The 24629-nt window shown below is 41.3% G+C and overlaps 1 protein-coding gene across 3 annotated transcripts in view; it reads right to left on the bottom strand.

Moving 5' to 3' along the window:
* USP47 (ubiquitin specific peptidase 47) overlaps nt 1-21390 on the bottom strand; it is a 95071-nt gene extending 73681 nt beyond the window's left edge. The window contains exons 1-2 of one of the 3 annotated variants that reach the window (XM_038405149.2): nt 21028-21390; nt 1847-1906 (exon numbers count right to left, since the gene is read on the bottom strand). In XM_038405149.2, coding sequence (XP_038261077.1) covers nt 1847-1906; nt 21028-21066 — 99 coding nt within the window. In that variant the 5' untranslated portion in view covers nt 21067-21390. The remainder of the gene's footprint in view (nt 1-1846; nt 1907-21027) is intronic. The other 2 variants (XM_038405151.2, XM_043516717.1) reach the window with 2 other exon arrangements.
* Between the last annotated feature and the right edge of the window lie 3239 nt (nt 21391-24629).

Genomic DNA, 24629 nt, shown 5'->3' with positions numbered 1-24629 from the left:
TCTGTAGACATGCTGGATGCATTCTTCAATGTGGAACACTTAACATGAAAACATGCTCTTCACAGGTAGAAGGCATATTTTCCAGCAAATCTGCAACACTTCATTCATTTCATCCTTTCTGGAGAAAGCCAGTCTTATGGACTGAACTCTCCGAGGAGGAGAAAGCAGACTGCAACTGTGCTGGAATGTAAACGACACACAACAGAAAGAATAAAGGAATTCAGCAGAATACCAGCTTTTCATAGACTGTGGTAGATAAAGCAGTATCAGGAGAACAACACAGAATAGGATTGCTATTCTGGAGGACAATACTGCTCCAACTGATTTATGCTACTCTGATACCCAGCTCTTTTCACTTCATCCACTGCATCAGCTAGCCATATTCATCTAACTGGCAGGTTCAGTGTGGTTTGAGGCATCAGGGATCATGTGGCTTCACCAGCCTAGCTATAATCCCAAAGGGATAGTGACAGGCCACCATGTACAATAGAGCACCATGGGACCAAACTGTACAGCAACACTGATTTATTTTAATCCCATGAAAAAAAACCCTCACTGTCCATTCCTCCTCCTCCCCCCTCCAAGGTTCACAGTTGAAAACAATGACTTCAAATTTAATGATTTTCAGTAGTGATTGTTTTTAGGATGGGTTTTATCCACTATGTTCTCTAAGTACTCAGCACCATACTCTGAACCTTGACTGCCACAATGACCAAGCTGGCAGTTACAGAACTTTCTCTCACTTTGCGCCAGGGAGGACAGCAGAGAGTGGCTCATCTCCCTGACTTCTTTGGCCTTGGCCAATTTTGTACAAGCAGCCCGGCCTACACTTATGAGTTCTGACTCCATGGAATAGGACAGGGAGCATACACAGTAATCCAATTAACTCCCACTTGTAGGAAAAGCTGAAGACCAAGAGCCAGCTAATGGTATTAATAGTGTTAAACACCTAGAAAAATGTAGGCTAATAAACTGAGCTCCAATAATTGCTGTGCTAGCATCTCTGGAGGTGTTGCAACACATGGTTAAAAGTGATCACCAATCACAGGCAGAGTGTCAGGAGTAGAGCTACTAATTCCACTTTGCAGTTTGCCAGCTGAAAGTCCTCAACTTGTCCTTCCCATTTGTGCCCTCCTCAATAACCCACAGAACAGTCTCTTGGCCGTTCTCCATCCCACAACTTCCCCTCTCTCCTGTACTATGTATCTATCACTTGGTTCATTGGAAGACTGAAAGTTGCAACTAGCAAAGCACAGTTGGTTCTCCTGCAGAGGACCTGAGTCAGAGGGCACTAGTGGTGGCTCAGGGAGTTCAGAGTATAAACACATCAATCCCAAACTGGTGTTTGAGAGTGCATAAAAATAAATTTTATTTTATTCAGGATGACAAGTACTTATTACTTTATGCTGTAAGCTTTTAGACGGCTGGGTTGAGCAAACAGTGTAGTTCAAGTTTGTGGACAAGTTATAAAAGCATACACTGTAAAGGCAACACTTAGGAGCCACAAGTCTCTAATTTATTGTGTTAGATATAGGATTCTAGGTGATTGAGTCAGTGTTTACAACCCATGCTTTTAAATTTTAATCAACAATTAAACGATCCAAACAATTAAATAGTTCCAAACTATGAGAGCCATGCTAGATGCTTGTAAGGGACAATATACAATTAAACAGTGAAACTAAATATATCAAAGCTTCTATTGTTAGGACTGCATGTAACGAGTTTTTTTAAATCCATAAAACATGCAAAGAATTTAAGTAATTCATGTTAATGTTAAAAAGCTAGTGTATCATGCTGTTATTATGTATTTTGGTTATCACTCTAAATAGTTGACTTCAGTTGTCACCTGTGAAAATTTCTTCTTCATTTCATCAAAGAGATTTTGTCTGCAACTCCAAAACATATCCTATAAAAAAAAATTAATAACAAATCATAATGCTTTAAAAAAGTATAGATGTTTTGTTTGGAGAAAGTTTATTCTGTATGCAAAGTGGATATGACTGATTATCAGCTTCTTATACCTTTTTTAAAGTTTATTCAAATCTTCCAGATCAACTGAAATTTATAGGGCAAACTGCTAGAGAATTTGGTTCTACATTTAAGATGTGTAACTTCATAGACTAAAAGAATAAATAGGATTAAAAAAATGTTGGTAAGTGATTATATTCTATTTATACATAGTAAAAAAAAATTAATGAGCCCAAAAATATCAGTTTAAAATAAATCTAAATTAAATTAATGTAATTCTACTTGTTATTTTTCCATTTTACATAAGTATTTCTCTCATATAGGGACACTGATAAACAACTTTGCTCGACTGGTTCAAGAAACCAGATCAGAGTATAGGCTTTTAATTCAGAGTTTATTACTCCATTTATAAATTATTAAATTAGTCAATTTAACATGGGTTCATATCAGATTAGAATATTTTCTTTAGCAGTAGAGTAATTTCACTTAATGTGAACTGGTTGGCAAAAATTCTAAACCACAATTGTGCAAGAAAAGATATTGTATACTACCAAATTTGAAAACATAGCATAAGTAGCTGAACAAATAGATGACAAGTTTTTCTAAATCATACTGATAAATGTATATTATACACCTACATCAGATTATGCTGGTAGTTTAAGCCTTTTTTTGGTGAAATGTTTCAGTTTAACAGCAAACTAATTCCTTACACTGGTAATCTGAACAGAGTAAATTATATGTGGACCACTTCAAATCTTATAGCACTGAAAACTGAAAGGAACTCTATTAGTTTAAATTATTAAATAGTCCAAAACAGATACAGAATTGTTGTATTTCCTAATCTATGCCCCACTGTATTGAAATGTTTAGCTGAAGTTAATATTGTAGAAGTCTTGGTGTTACATTTCATAACATTGTCAAAATACTAAGGAAGTGATCTGCAAAATCCCATTATGTTTCTCTCTATAGAAAAATGAAACAAATATAAAATAACCAATTTTTGTGGAGATGCATACCAAGTGTTGACAAATTTAAAATTAACATTTTACCCTTTGAATCTCTGACTAATGGGACAATATATCTGAAAGTACAGTAATGTGGTGTTTAGTCTGAGGGGGACAAACTTAATAAAAGAAATTAAATTTGGAAAAGACCTATGATGTTCTGTAGGCATGTGCCTTCTGCTGTCTCAACTGCACGCTCACTACTGGTCTATATTATTGCCTTACATAACATAAAAATGTGACCTTTACAAGTGAATGCAGTACATCAACTGAACTATAAAAACCCACCAAAATAAGATTGATATATTTAGTATTAATCTGGAGGATAATTGGTAAAACATATTTTGTATCTTTTTCAGGGCAAGAAGTTCTTTTGATTACTTTTGAAGCTGTCAATAATTTCAAGACTAGTAATTGTGTCTAGCAATCCATAAACAAACTGATAAGAACCAATAGGTTTAGCAGCAGTTTAAAAATTAAACAAAAAATCCCACATATTTTTGCTCCCTATTTTTTGGACTACCGGCTCTCAATAAATCTTTACAAGCATTTTGTTAAACTAATTTAAAAGGTTTGTATTGTTTACTTTAAATTCATAGCTGAATTGTAGGTTTGCCACAAGCCCCACATAATGAGCAGCCTTCAAAACATAATTTAGGAATTACTGAAGCTTTACTTGCTACTATGAAAATCACTGTTACATTCATCAGACTTAAGATCTTCAAGTCTCAGGGCTTGTCCTGCCAGTGGACAAGTCAGAAAAGTTCTAAATGACTTCACTGCAACAGGTTCTGCTTGAGAGCAGACGATGTTCAAAAATTGTTCTGCCGCTGTCTCCAAGGAGAGACCAAGTTATTTTACAGAGAAATGAAGAAAGGGACTGTACTAGAGGTATGCCTGTAATCCTGAAAGGAGGCAAACCATTGACAGATGTTATAAATTGCTGAATCCCTGGATTATTCATAAGCCGCTGTGCATCAAAGTCGGAAGCAGCTGAGCCACTAGCTGAAGGACTGACAAAAAGAGTCACAGAACCCCACTGGAGGAAATACCTTTCCTGCTATGTGAATACGCTCCAAGAACTGCTGTCCATTCTGACATGCAGAATTCCTGGAAAAGATAAATGAAAAGTCTCCTTTGCTAAAAGATGTCTCTCAGAGAACATAAAAAACCATCTCTTCCTCATGGAGGCAGAGACACCACAGAGGGAATGATCAGTCCAGCAAATGCACTAGCAGATGGAGCGTTCAGTTCTAGCCTCACACCTGCAAATAAAAGAAACCTAAGCTCTGCTGGGTGCACAGAAAGATCTATAAGTTACTGCTGTGAAGAGCAGAGGATCCAACCCTGGAGAAAATTTCTTTATAATGAAAGATTTCTCAAGAGCTTTTATTGCATTATAAATTCACTTTATCTGGAAAGCTTTGAGTTTCACTCATTAATTTTGTGAGATATTTAACATTTTGAACCTGTCCAGGAATCAACTTGAAAAGTAAGTATATACACAAAAAAAAATTGAAACTTTAGGAATTGCAACAGCGATTGATACAGGATAAGTAGTAATAGAGAACATGTATATCTAGTCTAACCTAGTTTCCTCACTCTTTTTCCAATCCTTAGTAATTACTTCATTGTTATTGAGAAACTGACCCCCTTTTCTTGATACAACAGAGACATGGACATCTGCCACTTGGGTCTTATGATCCAGATCAAGGTATTAACTACACTACTGAGAGATGACTGCTGCTGAAGTAGATAGTTGAACTTAAAAGAATTCCTTATATTTCCTAAATACAATATATTTCTGTGACTCAGAAGTCACTCAGTCTTAATACCACACACTTACTTTCTTAACTGCACTTATTTGGGATATATTACACAGCTATTTCCTAGCACCTGAAAGTTTGTATTTTTCAAATACTGCAGTATGAATTAAACTGTATGCATTCTATTCTGCATCTGAGAGAAAAGCTATCTTTGATATTGCAGTATCAATTCTGAACTAACATTGAAAAAGATAAGACTGTACTGTACATGAAGACTCCTAAACTTATTTACCTATATTTTAGAAATTACAAAGTTACACCTCACTAACACTTAGTGGGTTGCATAATATGTTTTGTAAAGTACAACAGGAGAGCTACTCTCCCCAGTATGAGGACTGGAGAATTCCCACTAATTTGTGCATGTTTTCCTGCACAAATTCAGCCTGGATACCAAACACTGAGGTCAACTTTCTACGGTCTTGATATGCCCAGAAATCCTCCAGCACTGGAAAGAAAATGTCTGATGCCATGGCATCATCCAGTGACAAGGAGGAGCTGGCTGCTCTTGATTCAGTACTATACTCTGTCCAATTAAGTCAGGCTGTACCTGCTCAGAAGTAGCATCCTCCAGCTGATTATGCAGCATGGGTGGCTGTGCCAGAGGTTTGTTTGGTGATCTTACCCTAGAGTGGGTTGAAGATTGGGACCTAAAGGAATGGAGTGTCCCATGGATTCCATGGCATCAGTGGCCAATAAGTAGCAGGCTGAGTACCCCTATATCTACTGTGTGATCAGTACCAGACATATCCCCAGATCAAACCATATACCAGCATCTAGGGGATGAAGGGAAAGTGAATGAAGATCTCAAACTCGACCCTGATGAATCCCCAAAGTCATCCAAGAAGCAATGGAAGTAGGTAATTTCTGGCAGAGCCAACCACAGTCCAGCCTCATCTGAGATCCAATATGTTGACTGCATCGGCTCAACGTTGGTAGAGAAGTTGATGCACAAAAGGTTGCTCAGGGCAACACGTTCTCACTTGGTACCACCCTGAAAGAGATCCCAGTTCTGAGGTCATTACCAGTTCTGGCACTAGTCTCATTAGGGTAGCTAGGCTCAAGTGCAGTACTGAGGACGGTGTCGGTGCCATAACTACTGATAAAGTCATGACTGCTAAGTGTTCCTGTGTGATTGTAGAACCTGGGATCGAGAGGGAAAATAGGTCTGACGTTGCCCAGTAGGCTAGGGATGTGGTCATCATTGGTACCGAAGTCATCGGTAATGGATTCATGTACGGTGCCAGAGTAGACGGTACAGCCTTGCGATATTGTCATGGTACTAGGGAATGGGTCAACGGCCCAGCTCTCTCACAGGTACCCAAGGAGCCATAGTGCCAATCAGCACAGATTACCGACAGCTCTCTTCAAGATCTGGAGTGGCTATGGTCCAATTTATGGGTCCTTTTTCTTGGTGGATTCAAGGAAAGGGAATGATCTCCCCTCCTGTTAGAGGCAGGCTCTGAGTCCTGCCAAGGAACATCAGAATGCTGTGGCTTCAACGGTGGCCAAGGAGCTTGTAGCGTCTTTGACGATATAGGCCTCATAGCTTGCTCCATTGGTGCTGCTTGAGTCTCAAATCCCATGCCAGCAGTGTCCTTTTCTTAAAGGATGTACAGAAGGAGCACCTATCCTTAATATGCCCCTCTCACAGGCACAAAAAACGTGTGGGTATCACTATTCACAACTGCCCATTGTATGTGTTTGTGGTGCTACGTTTAAATCCTGGAGAAGGAATTCCACCAGGAAACTACAGCTAAATAACCTAACTAGCCAACCTAAGGTACTACGAATAAACAACTAACTAAACTATTTACAAGAAGTTCTCAAAGACAGAAAAAAGGGGCAGTGTGAAGAAACACCATTAAGAGTGGTGCAACTATAGCAGCAGGCAGTGAGAAGGAACTGAAGCAGACAGGGTGCTGCTGCCCTTATATAGCCTGAGGAGGAGCTATGAGGCAAATGGCACAGTGCCACTCCTACAGGTATTGCGAGGCAAATTTCTCCAGCTTTGGTACACTGTGAACGCACACCTGAGTAGAATACATTTTTTCTTTTTAACCAAAGTACAGAGTTAAACCAGACACCTCTAACACACTTACTGTGTACTTATCTTCTACAAAATACTCTGTAATTAAATAAAATTAAGACAGCAAGCATTGAAGCTCTTTAATAGTCAAAAAAAGAAGTTTTTAGGGCACTGAATTCATCCAGCAAAATTATTGGAGGTTTTTAAGAACAGGTTGGACAATCACCAATGAAGGATGATGAGGTTTACTTGGTCCCACCTCAATGCAGGGGACTGGACTTGATGACCTCTGATTTCTAAAAGTAAATATAAACAAGGAGGGTGCATTCATGCGGGAACTGGACAAGTCTGGTAAAGCGGAGAAGAGCAGTATGTATGTGAACAGCAGCATATTTGGAGACCAGATTACAAAATAATGCCAAAACTAGCTTAGAAGAATCATCTGATAAAGCTGCAAAATGAAAGTTTCCAATCCACAGACAGTTTTTACAGAATGAAAAAAGGCACTTTCAAATATAACTTGAAGAATGCTCTTTTAGAATATAACAAACAGGTCTTACAATTTGTTTTATCTAAAATTTCTCTTAATGCTGTAATCCTCAGTACAACATATATCATTTTGTAAAAATTATTTAACGTTTACTCTGTAATGAAGCAAAATGTTTTCCAGCTACTTATCCAAGTAATTTTGAAGGGAAATTTCAGTTCAATACTGCAATCAGAATCTCAAAACACCCCAAGTGAAATTAACAGCAATTTTGCATATGAGAGTAAGCAGAATTGAGGCCCTAGGACATATTAAACATTTTAAATGTTTTCCAAAAGCCTAATATTTCTATTTTTTTAAAATACTTAAAAAACTTAATGTAAACATTCCCACATACTTGCAACTCAAAATACTACAGCCACATGCTAGTACATAAAAAAGAAAAGGAGTACTTGTGGCACCTTAGAGACTAAAATTTATTTGAGCATAAGCTTTCGTGAGCTACAGCTCGCTTCATCGGATGCATCAAATAAATTTGTTAGTCTCTAAGGTGCCACAAGTACTCCTTTTCTTTTTTGCAAATACAGACTAATACTGCTGCTACTCTGAAACATGCTAGTACATAAATCACCAGAAGTGGAAAAGGGGGAAACTGCTCATCCACAGTGAAGGAAATCCAAAGCTGATTTTCAGAGCAGACCAGTAAGAACAATAGTTATTGCCAAATAATGAAACAAGGAAGAAATTATTTAAATTGCTATTCTGTTTCTCTTAAGATATCTTGCAGAATTCTCATTTCTGGTTTGAGAAACTTAGCAGAAAATGGGGCAATATCTATATGGGCCAATATCAGGCCAATATCAGGTTTTATAGCCCCTACAGGCAAGAGTAACAGCAGAGGAGTGAGCCGCCACCACTCACCAGAAGTGGCTCACTTAAACATGGCTCTTTTAGTCATTACCCTACACAGCAAATTGTCTTCAAATAAAACAAAGATTGGATAGACTTCAAGAGTGAGTCTTCTTCAAGTAACATTTCAAAGTAAACCAGAGAAAGGCCTTTCTACACCCATATGCCTACCCAGGTGAGAATATACATAGGCTTATTAAGTAGAACTGTCACTGTACTGAATATTTATTAGTCTCTAAGGTGCCACAAGTACTCCTTTTCTTTTTGTACTGGATAAGAATCTCAGATATGAAATCATAGCACCACCTTATCCTTGTCAAACTTGGTATTAAGTGGATCAGACACAGGGGAGCTTAAACTTCTGTCACTCTTTATGAGCTGGTCATTTCCACCAGCAAAATGACCTGGCTAAAAAGGCATTTTTGTAAGTTTTGTCAAGACAATATTAATATGGGCCTTTTTGATCCAAATTTTGAAAGCATCAAACTTCCCATGAATCTGACGACAAGGGGTTGCAGAGGGTTGTGTCTTTATTTCATGACTAGTTGAGAGATGTCAAATGAACCCAGCTGAAATTCGGTTTTTTGTTTTAACGCTCAAGCAAGCTATTTTGGGGTGGGACAAATAAAGGGACCCATTTGCACCACACATGTCCACATCATCATGCACTACTTTGACTTTTTAGTATTTATCCTTGGAAAAGATCTCAAAAGAAGAGTTTGAGTGATTCTTTGGCCATGAAAGCCTATTACTCGACAAACTGAAGGGTTGCTGCCGCAAAATAGTACACCCTTAATACAAATAAAATCATGGCACAAATATAGTTTAAGGTTCTGGAAGAAAAGACTTTGTCCAGTCTTTCCTCTAGTCATCACTGCCTCGATCACCATACTGGAGCTGTGAAACAGACAGACATCCTCAGAGGGGAATACTTTCTTGACCACGTTAAAGGCAGAGGCAATTATGTAAGGTGTTTGCCACACCATTGCTAGACAACAGGAAAACAGAGTTCAAGCTCACAGAAACTATATTGAATGAAGACTCCTGACCTAGAGGTCTCTTGATTTTGGCCCTGGTACATTCACAAATGGGTACCATCTCAAAGCCATAGTACCACAGCTGGTCTCAAAGGCCAACTAAGCAAAGTCCCAGAGCACAGGTTTTGATCTTGGGGCAAAACACTCCAACTGTATAGACATCACCAGTAGGTTTCAAAACAGGGCCTGAAGTAAGCAAAGACAATATTGCAGCCTCTGAGATGACTAAGATGGACATGGCAAGGTCTGTGAACATATACACTACCACAAAGTCTCCCAAGATCAGTCTCGTTGTCCTGAATGTAGAGTGGTGACACCAGGCACTTTGATGTGGTTACTTTGCCAGTAGCAGGCTCACCCTTGATGCTTCTTACAATGAAACAATGCCTCATCAGTCTAGCTGCAGTCAAAAGGGGTGGAAGGGTACAACCAAAAATACTTCAGTGATGAAGGTACTCCCGGCCTAGAGGGAAGTTGTGCCAACGTGGGCAGCACCAGAGTGTCCTAGCATTCAGTGATCAAAGGTGACTCAGCCTTATAATTTACAGATTTCTCATTTGGCATGAGGCTGTACTAAAATGTAAAAGACTTAGTGGAGTCTCTAAGCTTGCCTCAACATGGAAATGGAAGCATTTCCCTGACTGAACTGCACTTATGGCGATGCCTACACATAAGAGATCACCCTCACACCATGTGCCCATCTTCCAGCTACAGATGCAGTGAACATGCTTGTCTATTATCTTTCTGCCATTTCTCAAAGCTGTGGTCTCTCTTCCTCCTGAAGAGTCAGGAAACCAACATGGTGGGGGGAAGGAGGGGGAAGAGAAGGAGCATGAAAACTATGCAAATCAAGAAACCTTGGAAATTAATAGGAAGAGAGGCCCTGAGACAGATGATGAAGCAAGAGTGTGTTGAATCACTGACTGAAAAATACAAATATCTGAAGAATGACCATGGAACCAAAGTTTGTCCAATCTCCAGTCCCTGGAGGCTGGCAATTCATCAGCGTTTCTGCTCCAGCAGCCACAGAAAGGGAAGGGGGGAGGGGGGGAACAGACCTGACTAGAAGGTAGGGAAAGCTACCAAGAGAGAGAGAGAACCTATGCTGGCAGGGCAGGATAAAGACAAGCTGGAGTTGCCAGCTGCAGTTGTGCTGTTCCTGCATGGAGGTTCATTGATGATAGCAGTCAAGAAGGAACTGACTGGAATGTTCAAACAGCAGCAGTTAAGCACAATATTGTGAAGAGAAGATGCAGCTTGTACTCCTGCTACTAGAGCCCTTAGAGGGCAAAATACCCTTAAACCCTGGTACCCAGAAGTGAAAATCCTGCACAGATGGTATTTTTAAGGAAGAACACTTATGGGGAAATAATTCAAAATTCTACAGAGTATTACTAAAATAATTCTAGATTATAGACCAGGAAATTTTTTAAATAATTTTTGATAATGCCGTGGCTATTTCATCTTTCATTTTCAATTAGATTTAGCTTTGTCACTGTTTTCTAAAAAGAAAAAAAAAAAACTCAGCGCAACCAAAAACAACCCAAACCATTTCTTCTATCTATTAACTTAGCTAGTACAGAATCTTAGCTAGTACAGAATCCCCCATGTTTTTGTTTTTAACCTATCATGCTATTAACACAGTAACACAATTTCTAAGTGACACAGATAAATAAAATGCTAAATGTGCACATGCATACAGCGTAAACCTTCTCCCTCACCCTCACTAGAGGGCTCCTGTTGACAAGTAGTGACTCAGCCAGTGACACAGAGGCGGTGTTTAAATGTTCAGGATGTGCAATTACAATTAATCAAAAGAACCTCTAACTAGGATGAACTATTGCACATCTACCAGTCCCAAGTTTTTTCATAGAATATCAGAGTTGGAAGGGACCTCAGAAGGTCATCTAGTCCAACCCCCTGCTCAAAGCAGGACCAATCCCCAACTTTTTCCCCAGATCCCTAAATGACCCCTGCAAGGATTGAACTCATTGGTTTAGCAGGCCAATGTTCAAACCACTAAGCTAACCCTCGCCCCCATTTAACATGGCCGTCAATCTGAGATCATGGACAAAATTTTCCAAAGCACTTAAGTAACCTGTAGCACTTTTTCAAAGTGACTTAAGTGCCTAACTCACTTAAGTGTTTTGAAAATTTTACTCAGTCAGTTCAAAAATAATTTTAATGTAGTTTCAGGTAGACCCCTGCCAATTTTTTTTTATTATTTTACCATAATTCTTCCTATGTTTAAAAATGATTTTTTCTCCCCCATTGCTATGCAAGACTACCCATTCAAATGGGATAGCAGTTAAAGTAGCTATACACTACCTGTAGTTAAAATACGCAAAAAGAAAATGTTTCTTCTCCAATCTGTCACTGTAGTTGACAGTTGAAAAAGTCAGATTGTTACACCTGCAATATTTTCATTTTAAGCCACATATTCAGATGTGTTCAATAAGAAAAATGTTCTCGGAAGAGCAGCAAGACAAACAGAAGAAGGTTTTCCCCTCCCCTGCTAAATTAGTAAAAGATAACAAATATTATATATTTGATTAAGCCTGGAGACACATCTGCACCAGGAATTTCAAGCTGGTTTCTTAGAACTTGGGACATTTTAACAACTGATAAACATGAATGGATGGCACAAACATTTAATTTTTGATGACACAGCAACCTTAGAGATTTAAATTTTCTATATAATGGTGATCTATTTCAGAATGTAAAAGGGCCTGGAGTCTGTGTCTGTATACTTAAGTAAGTTTTTTTTAAAGCCAGTAGCATACTAATTCAAAATTATTGAAAAAAAAGATTAGAGTCAAGACTTGAAGAAACAAAGGTCTTAATTATGCTATCCCTAGCTCAGTCTTTACAAAAATAAAGTCTCCTTAAGGCCAAAGGAAGGACTATTTGAGAAAGGGATTTGACCCTATGTTAATAATGCAAATAAATTCTATCAGCAGAACAAGCTTTTGGGGGAAGGGGGCATAGATCTATTTAAAATTATTTTTTATAAACATTCCTATTTTATACACATAATTAAATAGTCACTGGGTCTGAGAGACAGACTGAAAATGCGTGTATTGCCTTGTGGTTAGGACAATTATATGGGAGGTGGGTCCAGTCTCCTTATTCTAATCACTCATTATTTATCCAAAATGGAACAGCTTTGGAATCTATGGGGCTGAGCTCTCATGTGCTCCTTCTTACCCCCCAAAACATTTGGGTGTAAACTTGAAATCTAGTCCTCCCACTCCAGTTTCTAGGAATGTGTGTGGTTTACTTTTCTCCTTCAAGGGACTGGCTGCCCCAGCAATGGGTTGAGCTTCCCCACACACCCTGGAAATATTACAAGCACCAATTCTTCTGCGCAAAAAGGGAGAAATAGGATAGGGCTGCCTCCATCTGAGGCATCTCTGACAGCTTTTAACAGCAGAGGAGTCAAGCAAGGGAGATTCTTCAACACTTTCCCCACAGCCAAATTCCTTTTTCTGCCCCACCTTCTTGGAGTTCAGGGCCCAGTGACTCCAGTGGCCTAACCTCAGCTTCTCAAAGGGAGGAGTATTAACCCCCAACACATACGCCACTGGGATGGCCTTTTGCTCCCCACATAGTAAGTCAAGGTAAGCAGAACTCCTTCTCCTGCCTGGCTCAAGGTCCTTTACATCTTCACAGACCATCAGGCAGTCCCAGGCTGCCAAGGGAGCAAGATTACTGCCCACCATCACTGGGGAAAATGAGTCAGTGCTGAGTGGCCAAGAATGCTGCTAGGAGTGGTGAGACACCAGTACAGAGAGGAGATGCTGGGGGCCAGAACTCCACTGTGAGTAAGGAAACAGAGGCGCAGCTAACACGTGCTATGATTCAAGACTCTGCAGGGAAAGGGAACATGAGGCACAGCCAAAGGCGATGTGTGTCAGAGCTCCCCAGGAATGAGGGAGACAGTGGGTAGTTAAGAGTGCTGCCAAATTCATGATACACGGCAGAGTGGGAAAAGCCCCAAATGGAGGGAGTGTATCTGTTAAGGATGGGGTGTGGTGCCCCTTCCTCTATGGTTTCAGGGTGGTCTGCTGAAAAGTAACTAAACCTGGGGGAGAATGGGGAAGATGACACTAACTTCTCCTTTAAGGGATGTAAACATGGTAACTTACATATAACGTTGTCATTAAACTGTATTTTGGTATGATAATTAGAATTGTTTACTGACAATTCTAGGAAATCAAGTGAATAAGTAGTAAAGCAGATGCTCTGTCTAGAAATGGGATTCCAGAACATAGCTAGGGTACCTATTATATACCCCTACTCTTTTTTCTTTTTCTTTTTTTTTTTTTAAATAAAGGGGGAGAAATGTGATTATTGGTGGTTTTTCCCTGTACCACTTCTGAATTTTGGATGATTTTATGAAACTATATCATGAAATTACTGTGTCATGGAAAGCCTATACGTATACGAGTCCCCCATGAGCTAGCCAGACTGTGTCATGTCTCTGCCAGGCCACAGACAGTGCTAAGTAATCAGACTCAATTATAATATATTCAGAGTAAAACACCTTGAGACAATATGTTTGTTCTGCATAGGAGAAAACACTTTCTCCTCTTGTCTGAAGGGAGGTGGGTTTGGGTGTAATGGAAAATTACCAAACGGTAGAACAAAAGAAGCAGGAGACCTCAACAGGATTCTATAAATGGACTCACGGGGAAAGTGGCAGGAGAACCATTTTGTACCAGACTAAGATGAGTTAGACTGTTGTATGTGCAGGGTAGGCAAGGAGGCAGGGACCCTGCTTTTCTAACAGAACAAATATAGATTCCCCCACCAAAGGACTCCTAAGGGAAGGGTGAGCTAGCGAATGACATTGTATTTTGGATGTTCTATTGTTTAGTATGATTTGTACTCTCCTGTACATAATTGTTAAATAAAGAGCATAAAAGTGATAGTCTGAACAAAATGTATGTCTTGTCAACTGCTTCACATCTCAGAGGTACTTAAACTGTAAACCAGAAGTTTCATATCTTTTGGGGTGGAGTTCCTGGAGAGAGGTGTGTTTAAGACGCGGGGAGTCTGAAGGGGCAGTGCTTGCACTCAGAGGGGCTAGGCAAATTCCAAATGTTGGAAACCGCTGTGCAAGTGGGTGCCAGACAGAGATTTGAGCCCTGAGATTGACCCCATTTAGGCCCCACCATCTTAAAACATCCTGGGGAATCCACAGGACTGAGGTTTGAATTTCCCACACATCAATCCTAGCAAGTGACCATGAAGGGGTGCTTGCTAGGATCTGTGACACCCGGTATACACCATGTAAAGAAAATTAATAGTGTAAAATTGGTACTGTGGAAAGGCCTAGTTTCAGTGGCAAATAAATAATTATCTAACTCTTGTATATCACTTTTCCTCAATAGATCTCAAAACACTTTACAAAGGAGATCAGTATCATGATGTCCATTTTAGAGATAGGGAACCAGAGGAAGTGACTTGCCAAAGGTCACCCAACAGGACAATGGCAGATCTAGAGTCCTACTTCAGCACTCTATTATGTTGCGTAGCCCAGTGAATATTGCTCAGACCACTGTCATGGAAGACACTTATAGCTATTACAATGAAAGAGCTAACAGTATACAGTAGCAAAAACAGCCTAATTTGTTTTGGTTTTAACTGGACGTTCGATCATCCACTTTAACAATGGGGTAGGAAGTTTCACTACTTGTTTGTCACACCTATATATGTTAGTATTCTGGATTAGAACACAATAGAAATGGAGAAGGGAATAAAGTTGTAAGATTTTACAGAAGCAACATTAACTAAGTTTTAATATATTTTAATTATTTCCTCTTTAAAAATACTGCAAAAATGCTTTTAGTCTCATGAGCACATTGAACTTGATAAAACACTGTTAGTTTTAACATATACATAGTTCAGAAATCCTATTTATCCAGATGGGCAATTTTCTCAAGAACAGATCAGATATCAGGGTGAACTCCCCACCAAGAATATCATTTGTTTCCTCAAGGGACAATAGAAATGAACATTTTAGAAAAAATTGTGTTCGCTATGTAGAAACTAACAATTCAACATTCAGGAAAGCCTAATAGAAAGAACTCAGAAAAAGAACTCTTCCATGCATTTATTTCCATTTTCAAGTAATTTCAAAATCCTCTATTCTGTAACCTTTAAAATAACTAGAAGTACAATTATAAAAGAATAAAATCAGAAGTTTTCCTGAAACAAGAAAACAGAAGGATGTTACACCTTCACAATATCTCAATTGCCATTGCCAGCAATTTGCATTACCAGCCCTTGCTCCCCATCTCCAATTCCAATCCAACCACTGAATCAAGAGTGTGGCCAGCTTGATGAGCTGAACTAGCATCCACCTCAAGTGGCCGTGAAATCTTCCAACTGTCCCAAAAGAATCACCACCAACATGGACATTGAAAGTTCCACACGCTCAGTCACAGTGCCTCCAATGCCACTACAGTGAGGAGCTACAATAGCTCACACATGCCCTCTGCAGTGCAGAGAAGCCATCTACGTATCAACAGCTGTTCCACCTTGAAACACAGGTTCATCTACAAAACGGAAATATTGTATTTAATCGAGTTTTGGACTGGGAGGATTCACTTCAGGTAACTGTAAGGCAACACAGTCTCACACCCTCCCACCATTGATCTAATGACAGCAAGTACATACACTTTACACTGACAAGCGTACTTTGGACAGTTCAAGTTTTCACATTCTCTCTCCTCCCCCACCAATTGCAAATTAAATGACTCCTTGTAGCAGCTACAGAAATTGCTTACGTAGGAAAGAAACATTAGGATGTAATAATGCATTTTAATTGCAATTTAGCAGCTGAAAAATAAGCAACCAACATCATATGACCAAACTCCTCCCTGGGCAAACTGCTCCACAGATCAGAATGTGGCAACTACAGCTCTACAAGAAGTCCCAAAGTTAATGGTATATCACTGAATCCTTGCTAAATTTTATGTGATCAGTATCAAAAAGCTATAAGTAACTTGTTTGTAGCATAGTAACATGTTTCTATATACAGCTACACTTGAACATAACCACTGACTCATACAGCGTACAGGGTAAGTAGCTTCCAGTCTTCTCGGATATAGGCTGTATCACTCACCCCTTAACAGCTGGAACAAAACAGTGTTTAAAAGTCAGCCCTTTCAACAACTAAATTTGGTCCTCACACTATTAACTCATGGAAATCATTTAGAACTTGGAAGAACAAAAAAAAAAACCAATTAAAAAATACCACAGTTTCTATAAGCACTGCTTTGGGGTAGTTAGAATGCCTTAGCATACTTTTTAGCTAAAGGACATCCTGAACTCAAAGCCCAGTACCAGCACTGCAAATAGCTAGTAGATAGTAAAGCAAGAAGAGGCAGATAAAAGCAAAACCTTACATCACATTTATTTTAGATAAGTAAGTTGTACCTATCAGATGCTCTACACAAAAGTAAAACAGTTTTATAAAATAGTCAACAAATTGAGATAGGATTAACATCAATAAAACCCTCTGAGCCCACAGGACTAACAATTCTCCCACACATACAAATGCCAAACCCACATTCCCCTAAACAAAAGCCTCTGAAAACCAATAACCATTGTACAGTGGGTCTTCCCCCCGCCCCCCGACTGTTTAATGTCACACACTTGGAACACGTGGCCTTTGAGCACTGCATCTGAGGGCTTGTCTACATCACCCACTGGATCGACAGGCAGCGATCGATCCGGGGGGTGTCAATTTATCGCGTCTAGTCTAGATGCAATAAATAGACCGCCGAGTGCTCTCCCGTCGACTCCAGTACTCCACCGGAACAAGAAGCGCAGGCAGAGTCGATGGGGGAGCATCAGTCGTCAACTTACCGCAGTGAAGACGCTATGTTATTCATGTAGCTGAAGTTGCGTAACTTAGATCAAACCCCACCCCATAACGTAGACCAGGCCTGACATAGATAATGCTACTGATGCAATAACTGGAGGAACCAGCGGGCTGGGGAGAGCCCTGGCCAAGCTTCAGACATACCACTGCAAGCCAAACTTCTGGTTGTGCAGCTCACTCAGAGGCCTGAGGTAATAGAGCTCATCTGGTGTAGGAGGAACCCAGCGGTCAGTGTGGAATGCGGACTCCCACACCTTCCACCCAGAAACATCTTTCATGATTTTGGCCTCCTCCTCAAGATTCTCCTGCAAGTGCCACAGGGTCCTTCGATCTGATTCTGTTTGCAGGAGGGGAAACAGGTTTCCATATCCTCAATCTGCAGGCACCTCCTCTCTCTGTTCCCCTTGACCAGGTTGTAGTAACCCAGGAGCAGGCTGCTGATGCCAAATAAGCTATAACCCGAGAGCCCCCAGCTTGGCAGGTGCTGCTTGTAGTCGATGGGACTGTAGCCCGGAAAAGAAGGCATTCCAGAATTGAGGACCATTAACTGAAAATACTTTGCCATTAACCGCTTCCCACTTAAAGCAAGAATCAATTAAAATTCAAACACCCCAGACCACCTCAACTACCATGGTCTCACATGAGGAAAGAGGCATCTCCAATCTTGTATCTGTGACCCATACCATTTAGGACTTTTACATTCACACCTTCAGCCGACTAGTCAAGGAAACTGACATTTTAAATATCATCTTGCCATTTCTGTCACAAGCAAACAAAAGTGGTATTAAGTAAAACAACATGGTTCTGTATTGTCTTTCAAGAGACCCTGATTCAAATCCCACTAATTTCCTGAAGCAGAAGGCAGCATGTGCTGCCAAAAAAAAAAAAAGAGTCACTCAGCCCTTTGGGAGGTGGTAAGAAAACGGTGACTCCTTCTCCACCTAATAAGCAGCAGAACTGAAATTCAGAAAAGGCTCACACTATCTTCTACTTGTGGAAGTACAGTAATGCAGGAATCTCACAGCAAAATCAAGGAAGGATCTTCTGAGTTTCAACTGGGACCCCGGAGGACACAGCTCACCCACACCTCTCTCAAAATAGTGTTCCCCTTATGACACTATTATTGAATCCAACAGGTGTAGCTCATGAATGCTGCAGTAAGAGATTTGTTAATCTTTCACACACCCTAATTCAAGAAGGGCACACTGAAAAGTACAACATAAAATGCCAATATCATGTGTGTTATTTGTAACAGAAGTAGGGATCTTGAAGGGTTTTAAGTCACTCCCCTCCCCCAATCTGTTTCTCCATCAAAACAACTATTTTGTAGGTCTCATATTTGCATTATAAAGAAAACTGAATTCGGTTTACAAAAAAATCACAGAACAGTTTACTTCATTACAGAGTAAACTGTCAAAGCTTACACCATTCATAGTGGTGTTCCACTGTGTTTACTTACAAAAAGTAGCGAGGTGTAACTTAGAAGAGAATCTGAGAAGAATCATAATCAAATATGTAACTTACAAGGGGATTATCACTATACATCATTGACAAATGTCATGAAGTTTTCTTTAAGATATCCAAATCCATGACAACTCTATAGGACATCACACCATTAATTATTTTAAAACAGTTATCTTCCTCTATCTGTTCCCTTTACTTCTTTCATACCAAAGGAAAAAAAATCTTAAACTGAGCAATTAAAAATACACATCTGAAGCACACATATTCTGAATACATTTTAAACCCGTTGAGTTTAAAGTGTATATACACACACATACACTAAAACAAAACAAAAAATTAAAAAGGAATAAAAACTAAAAAACTAAAGAAATGGTCACAGCTAGATTTTTCTGTTAATCATCCCTATCTAGTCAAGTAACCCACCACAAGTGCCACAGGCTTTTTCTGTCAGTCTCCTTTATGTCCCAGTTTTCATCCACCTATACTGGCTATATCCCCTCCTGCCTTGTGGTATTTTTGTTTGTTTTTTAAACCAAACATTTTATTTTTACATTTTAGAAATATTTGCCTCCAAATACAGCTTTCCATTACCTTATTTCCTTCAATTATACAGTACTGTCCCACACACTCTCTCATATCTTACATTTCTATGAAATTCAGGATTATTTGTACTATAGTAGTTCTCAGGAATCAAGGTCTCAAAATGCCACGCACTGTACAAACCAGTAATAAGAAGACAGGCCTAGCCCTAGAGAACTTACAATGTAGATATACAACAAGACAGAACAGATGGAGAAAATAAGCAAATTTGGGTGGGAGGACAACGTAACAATAAGGGTTAGAACAATTTAATAGAAATGTAAAATCATTTTAAAAATTAACTGAGCCTATTAATTTATCTGTCAGATCCACACACAGTTCTCAAAAGAAAGAATTTGCTGAATACCTTGCATATTATTAATTGTCTTAACAGATAATTACATATCACTTTGTCCATCACTTAAAATCTACTCTCCCACTCTCTCAATCCTGAACAGTATTGTTTGGACACATGTGATTTACATGAGAAGCATCAGCACAAAAGGATAGGGGCTTCGTTCTCTTCCACTTTGCTGTTTGTAAAAGACTAGGGATAAGGGGGAGACCTTCTCTTTCCTTCCCCATTGCTGCAGAGAGACAGCAGCCTTTTCCAGCAAACAGGAACACAATCAGCTGCCAAATCAATTCTCTTATCACACTCCCAGCCTACCACAAACATTCCTGCCCTTCTCTACCACCCTCAAAGAACCACACAGGGAAGGTTATACCTTTTCTTCCCCCAAACTCCATCCCTGGGCCCAGCCTCTCCAAGCCTCAGACAGAGGCCCTCCCTCCTGTCTCCACCCCTTCTTCACTCAGAGGGCTTTCCCCTCCCCAAAACTCTCAGATTGAATCCCACCCTGGTGCCCTCCCACAAACCCACCTCCTTCAAACACCACCGAATCGGGCCTGCTTCCCCCCAGGTGTCATATGGACAATTTATCTTCCTTAAACCCCAGATACGGGTCCCCAGGTAACTTCACATAGGCATGGAGCTGCTCCTACCTGGCCATCCAACACCCCAGGCTCCCTGGAACCACACAGACAGGGTTATCCTTTAACCTCCCTCTCTTCCCGCACATGAGCCCTGGGTCGGACAAGGGATCTCGCTACTCAAGCTTCACCTCCTCCTCCTTTACATACGCCTCAAGACAACCAAGTTCCCCCTCAGACCTCTCATACGGATAGGCGCTCCCCTCAACCTTAGAAAAACCAAGGCCTTCCCACCTTCATGCTAGGAGTGCCTCCCCCAGGCTCACACAGCGACACAACAGTAGGGCCTTCTTCTTCCCACATAAAGTGAAGACGCGGGGTTTTTTTTTTACCCAGGAAAGCTTATGCCCAACTAAATCTTTTAGTCTTTAAGGTGTCACCAGACTCCTCCTTGTTTTTGTGGATACAGACTAACAGGCTGCCCCTCTGATACTGGCCACACGCAGTGACACTGACAGGTGCCTTTCACTACCCTCCCCCCACCCCCTCCGCAGCCCCAAGCGGGCCTTGCACTTACGCTGCAAAGACACAACCTCAGCCCCACACCCCAGGCCCCCTCAGAGGGGCCCACACGTGCACTCCCGGCGCACTCGGACAGGGATTTCCTTCCTGCCGCCACTCACAAAGAGAGGGGCCACCGCACATCTGCCCCGGCCCGATCCCCCCCACCGCGCACACCCCCCCGGGCCCGACCTGCGGCGGGGCCGCCCCGCCGCCCCCAGCCCCGAGCCCGAGCCCGGGCCCGACGCCTCCCGCCGCGCACCTCCCCCCTCACGTACGCCCCCGCCCGAGGCCTCCCGGGCAGGAGCCTCCACCCCGACCCCGCCGCACGGGCCCCACCTCTTTGGGGACGAGCTGGTTCTCCTCGCTGGGCACCATGGTCGGTGGCGCGGCGCTGGGCCCGCAGCAGGCTGGGCCGAGTCGTCGTCAGCAGCGGCCGGAGGAGGCCGAGGGACGCGAGCGGCTCATCCCCCCCCCCCCCCAACACACACACACACACACCCGCCACCCCGCGAGGGCAGCGCCGCGGCCCCCACCCCCTCCGCCAGCGCCAGCCAATGGGAAAATGGCCGACGAGAAGCCTCGCGAGACAGGCCGGCCTCGCGCCCCCCACCCCTGCCACAGCCGCCCTGGGCAGGCGGGCTGCGGGGCGGGGCGGGGCGGGCACGCGCCAGTCCGCCGGCGCCGAGCCCCTGCCTGCGTCTTCTCTACGTCATCGGCCCGGGCGCCTAGCCCGCCCCGGGTCCCGCTCTCACCCCTCCGGGCAGGCCGGGGTTGAACGCGGCGTGTTTGATCAAATCACCTCGCGGCCAGTCCCCGTGTCCCTGACGCGACACGCTCGCGGGCAGGGGCGACTTTTTACACAAAACAGATGATGTCACTGTAGAAAGTTTTCAGAGGCCAGCGGCGGGGAGCAGCGGGGGTTTTCCCGCGGCTGGCGGCCTCCGGGCCCCGGCGCTTTAGATGAGCGATGCTGGGGGGGGGAGTGTCGCTGCCCCCAAAACCCTCCTGCACCGGACAGCTCTTCCCGAAAGGCCACGTGGGGGTCTCCACCCTGCAAAGCCTCAAGCACTTGCTTTACTTTTAAGCGCCTGGGTAGCGTCATGGAACTCAAGGTGTCATTAAAACGAAGCGTTTGCATAAGTGCTTGCAGGAGACCTGCCACTACTTGTTGTATTTTACATCTATGTACTTTTTTTTTAATCGCGATTAATTATTTTTTTTTAGCCGCTTGACAGCAACCGTTAAAAAGAAATTAATTCTCTCCCTGGAAAGGTAGCTATAAACTGGCCACTTCACCATTTTTAAGCAGTCTTTAAAAATAGTTCTGCACTTGGTGAGGAAGGCACTTTCTGGTTTTTTGATTTAGTTTGTTCTTTTTTAAATCTAGGATCATAGTTTTAGTTGGTGCCCAGTCCTGAATTATTTGTGCACCGAAAACTCCATCAACTTCAACTCCATTGACTTTGGTAGTGATTTTAGGAACTCAAGGCAAACAAGATCAGAATCTTTTGTTTGCAAATGGTAGCAGTCGGATTATTGAAGAGTTGAAGGGGCTTACAAACTTGCCTAACTTTTTGTAGATGAGTAGTTCCACTAATTTTGATGGGATGATTCCCGTGTTTAAAGGATCTGAGCTACAAATTGTAAAGTAAAATACATTTTAAAAAAATTGAAGCAGCATTTTTCTTAGTTTTGCCTCTCTATAATTTTCAGTTGTTCTAGATGGAAATATATTTTCCTCACTTCGTGTGGGTATGGTGAAATTGACATTTACTGATAAAAATCTAATACTTCCAAGCCTAAAAATAAGAGAGAGAAGAGCAAACAAGGCCCTAATCCTACAAACCCTTGTGCATTTGTATAACTTTACATATAGGAGTTATCTCTTTGAAATCAAAGGACTAAATGGAAAGTGAAAGTTAAGCACATGCGTAAGTCTGGCAAATTCAGGACCAATGTATGTAAAACCACAAGTGAAGTATAGGTTATTTATTCAGTTACAGTACCTTAAACGGTTTGGCAAGATTATTTTGCTTTGGAGATTTTGTCAAAAAAAAAAATTGTGTATGGCAACTTTTTTTGTACAAGAGCAAATATAATTTGAATACAATATTAGTCTTCAAATTTTCTGAAATGCACACAGGAAAAGTAGTTATAATTAACTTGTACTTATACAAAAAAAGGCTTTTTTTTTTTTACACAGAAAACATTTTGTGTGTATATCTCCGTCGTGAGAATGAAATTCAATATATGAAACCTATATATTTTCATAGGAATATTTTCCTCGTTGTTTTAGTGTTGTGTGGTGGAAAGGAGCAAAATTAAACAGAATTGAGGTTACCTTCCTGTACACAGAAACAAATTTAGTCCAATGCCTATCAAATCCACTGCACACAGGGATGCTGAGAATTAGGAGTTAAGATCTCAGCAAGATATTGCTTTAGGGTTCACCCAAACTGAACTGATTAATTTTATATTAAAAGTGGGGAGATGTTCTTCAGGCTATTTCCATCATCCACATAAAGAGAAGTAGGGGTCAATTGGTTATTCAGGGATCAGTGCATAACTATGAATATTTCAAAAGGTTTTAAGCGACATTTGTCCATGTAACAAAACCCTACATAGCCTTCTTTTCCATCCTCATTTGTCAGATTGAATAAATTAGGCAACTTGTTTTGAAAATTTTATCCTTAGCTCTCTGCTTTAAATTAGGCACCTAAATGCACATTTAGACACTTAAATGAAACTGAACTCATTTTCCAAGAAGCTGCTGATGTGAAAATTTTGAGCTAAATAACTTGACTAGGGCCACAGCAAAAGTCAGTAAGCTCCTTGGGTTAGGGACGTCTCTTACTATGTGTTTGTACAATCACAATGGGGCCCCAACCCGGCTGAGGCATTTGAGTGCTACTGCAATGCAAACAGCTGTCAGAGGCAGGATAAGAACACAGAAGTCCCTTGCTCTTAATGCCACTATCAGTTTACTAGAAACTAGATCATACTAAGAAGAAAAGGAGGACTTGTGGCACCTTAGAGACTAACAAATTTACTTGAGCATACGCTTTCATGAGCTATAGCTCACTTCATCAGATGCATTCAGTGGAAAATACTGTGGGGAGAATTATATACACAGAGAACATGAAACAATGGGTGTTATCATACACACTGTAACAAGAGTGATCAGGTAAGGTGAGCTATTACCAGCCCAAGAGCGTGGGGGGGGGCAACCTTTTGTAGTGATAATCAAGGTGGGCCACTTCCAGCAGTTGACAAGAATGAGGAACAGCGGGGGGGGTCAGGAAATAAACATGGGGAAATAGTTTTACTTTGTGTAATGACCTATCCACTCCCAGTCTCTATTCAAGCCTAAATTAATTGTATCCAGTTTGCAAATTAATTCCAATTCAGCAGTCTTTCCTTGGCGTCTGTTTTTGAAGGTTTTCTGTTGAAGAATTGCCACTTTTAGGTCTGTAATCGAGTGACCAGAGAGATTGAAGTGTTCTCCGACTGGTTTTTAGAATATCAGGGTTGGAAGGGACCTCAGGAGGTCATCTAGTCCAACCCCCTGCTCAGAGCAGGACCAATTCCCAATTTTTGCCCCAGATCCCTAAATGGCCCCCCCAAGGATTGAACTCACAACCCTGGGTTTAGCAGGCCAATGCTCAAACCACTGAGCTATCCCTCTTGATGTCTGATTTGTGTCCATTTATTCTTTTACATTGAGACTGTCCAGTTTGACCAATGTACATGGCAGAGGGGCATTGCTGACAATGATGGCATATGCCACATTGATAGATGTGCAGGTGAACAAACCTCTGATAGTGTGGCTGATGTGATTAGACCCTATGTTGGTGTCTCCTGAATAGATATGTGGACACAGTTGGCAACGGGCTTTGTTGCAAGGATAGGTTCCTGGGTTAGTGGTTCTGTAGTGTGGC

Source organism: Dermochelys coriacea, chromosome 6, assembly GCF_009764565.3.
Source record: "Dermochelys coriacea isolate rDerCor1 chromosome 6, rDerCor1.pri.v4, whole genome shotgun sequence".
Classification (NCBI taxonomy): Eukaryota; Metazoa; Chordata; order Testudines; family Dermochelyidae; genus Dermochelys; species Dermochelys coriacea.
The sequence above is the reverse complement of the archived record's forward strand: the minus strand, read 5'-3'. Positions and strand labels throughout refer to the sequence as shown.